The following is a 2,931-nucleotide window of genomic DNA, read 5'->3' as shown; positions in this document are numbered from 1 at the left end:
AAGAATCAGTAGAGGCTGCAGGAGAATTATTTTTCTTTCTGTTGTCCTTATTTTGTGCTCTGAAGGCAATGACAGCCTGGAGTAGACAGGGTTTAAAAGAATTTTGAGACTCCCCCATCTAAATTTTATTATAATCTGTAGTGTAAAGGTGGAAGCCATGTTAACTGTGATCATCAAATACAAGTCAGCTCAGTAGAAGGAGCATAGTCACATGTTGGTACTAAAATCCCTGTCCTTGTCGGACATAGAGGACAGAGAGAGCTGCTGCCTCCTGTACAACACCCCTGTTTTAGCCCACCCACCACTGTGGTCTTCTGAAGTGACATTCTACTGTGAATGAAAAGAGTGTCTTATGTAGGAGATTCCCCTAGTGTGTTAATGATGGGAGGGGACATCCATGAGGTAAATATTTTGCCTTCTTTAAGATCTATTTACTGGAAACTTGAAACAACCCCTGTATAAATTCTCTAAGCATTCCCCCCTCACTACCTTTCTGGGGAAGAGAAGAAATATGAATAATTGCACTCATTTTTTCTAATAATGAGAATTGCATACTTATTGTTTTTACTAAGTAGAAATTTAGATATGATGACCAAGGATTATAACTGTACTTTTGTGTTATTTTTTTCCTTTTTGATTTGATTAGATTATTTTGGTATTTATACTGCCCTAGTGTTGGAATTCTTTGGTGGGGTGGGGAGGGATTTTGGCCATACCAGGTGTTGTTTAGGGACTACTCATGGCTCTGCTCCTAGTGGGGGTCAGGGGACACATTTACTTTTCCACTCTGACTGATTCAATCTTCTATTAAACACCTCAAACATTGGGCTGGAGTGATAGCAAAGTGGGGAGGGCAATTGCCTTGCATGCAGCCAACCTGGGTTCAACCCCAACACCCCATGGGGATCCCCTAGCCTTCTAGAAGTAGTTTCTGAGTACAGAGCCAGGAGAAACTCCTAAGCTCCAGGTCCTCCAAGGCAGGCTTGAGTAACCATATGAGATTGAGCCTAAGTCAACTGCATGCAAGGCCATCACCCTACTTCCTGTGTTATTGCTCTGGCTCATGCGCATTAAATGTTAAGCTTAATATATTTTCTAAGTCTTTTATATTTTATGGTGTTTACCATGCAAACACATTTTGATACTAAGAATATACACATTCATAATTTATATATACATACAAATTTCACCTTAACATTATTTTTAGAGACTCAGGATATAAGGAAACATAGAAGTGCATGACTATGTTCCATACATCGGAGGATGGGCATATTACTATGAGGCGATTTTTCTTTTAAAGAGCTTCACCACTGCATTCTTCACCTCTTTGTTCCTCAGGCTGTAAATCAAGGGGTTCAGCATGGGGATGACGGTAGTGTAAAAGACCGAGGTCACTTTTTCTTGGGTGGCAGCATTGCTGGAAGCTGGCTTGAGGTACATGGACATGAGTGACCCATAAAACACGAGCACGGCTGTCAGATGGGAGCTACAAGTGCTGAAGGCTTTGGACCTGCCTTCTCGGGACTGGATGCGGAGGATGCTGGCGAGGATGAATACATAGGAGACAATGATGGTGAGACTGGTGGCCACCATGTTAAAGCCACCAATGATAAAGATTAAGAGCTCGTCCACGTACGTGCTGGAGCAGGAGAGTGTGATGAGAGGAACAATGTCACAGAAGTAATGCTTGATGACGTTTGGGCCACAGAAGTCCAGCCTGAATATACACCCACTGTGAATGGTGGCATCGGTGAGGCCCACCGAGAATACCGCAGCCACCAGCAGGGCACAGAGTCGTGGGGACATAATGACATTGTAGAGCAAGGGGCTGCAGATGGCCACGTAGCGGTCGTAGGCCATGGCTGCCAGCATGTAGCACTCGGCGATGACAAAGATGCAGAAAAAGAACAGCTGGGTCATACAGCCCGAATAGGAGATGTGCTTGTTCTTCAGCAGAAAGCCCACCAGCATCTTAGGGGTAATGACGGATGAGTAGCAGAAATCCAAGAGGGACAAACTGCTGAGGAAGTAGTACATGGGGGTATGCAGCTGAGTGCTCAGGCCGATGATGGTGACCATGCCTAGGTTTCCCAGCACCGTCACCACATAAATCCCCAAGAAGAGGAAGAAAAGGGGCAGCTGCAGCTGTGGCTGGTCAGTCAGTCCCAGGAGCAGAAATTCAGTCACAGAGGAATGATTGCTGAGGCCCATTGTCCTTGGAAACCTGTGGGGAGGGAAGGATGGAGTCACACTGGCCGGGCCACTGGTCCCCAACCCCCTGAGCCTGGTATTTCTAGCAGGGCTCTTCAGTCTGGGGGATTACAACCCTCTGTTTTCCCCTCCCATCTCTATTTGTGCATAGAGACATGAGCCCCCAAAGGCAGAACCTTGGGTACAAATCACAAACTTGCTTACAGATCTGTGGAACCATGAGCAAATTTGGCTCAACCTCTGAGTCTCAAGTTCTTTAGTCAAAGTACTATATGGGGCCGGGGAGGTGGTAAATCAGTAGAGTGTTTGCCTTGCATGTGGCTGACCTAGGATGAACCATGTTTCTATCCCTCAGCATCCCATGTGTGGTGTTTGGGGGGGCATATGCAGCTGTGATGCAGCTGTGCTCAGGGCTTACTCTTGGCTCTGTGCTAAGGGATCAGTCCTGGTAGGGGATCAAGGAACTAGCTATGGTGCCAGGGATTGAATTGAGATTGGCCATGTACTAGGCAAGTGCCCTGCTTTCTGGCCCCAGCAGTAAAATTTTTCATTCTAGATTTAGTGTTAGCTATAGGTTGAAAACCCTGTGGAATGCAGCAGGAGGTGTAGAGGTGACACAGGCTCCAGGAATCCCACTAGGAAAGGTGCAGTAATTGGTCGGTATATGATGCTCAATTTTGGTTTTCCTGTGTTCAGTAAAAGTGCCATTGCAGAAGCTGG

General features: G+C 46.0%; 1 protein-coding gene across 1 annotated transcript; it reads right to left on the bottom strand.

The window, feature by feature from the left end:
* Positions 1 to 1,275: 1,275 nt before the first annotated feature.
* On the bottom strand, positions 1,276 to 2,211 carry LOC126015425 (olfactory receptor 8D4). Its single transcript, XM_049777949.1, has one exon. It carries the CDS (start codon positions 2,209 to 2,211, stop codon positions 1,276 to 1,278), a length of 936 nt encoding a protein of 311 aa, XP_049633906.1.
* Between the last annotated feature and the right edge of the window lie 720 nt (positions 2,212 to 2,931).

Source organism: Suncus etruscus, chromosome 8 (genome assembly GCF_024139225.1).
Source record: "Suncus etruscus isolate mSunEtr1 chromosome 8, mSunEtr1.pri.cur, whole genome shotgun sequence".
In the NCBI taxonomy this organism is placed as follows: Eukaryota; Metazoa; Chordata; class Mammalia; order Eulipotyphla; family Soricidae; genus Suncus; species Suncus etruscus.
The sequence above is the reverse complement of the archived record's forward strand: the minus strand, read 5'-3'. Positions and strand labels throughout refer to the sequence as shown.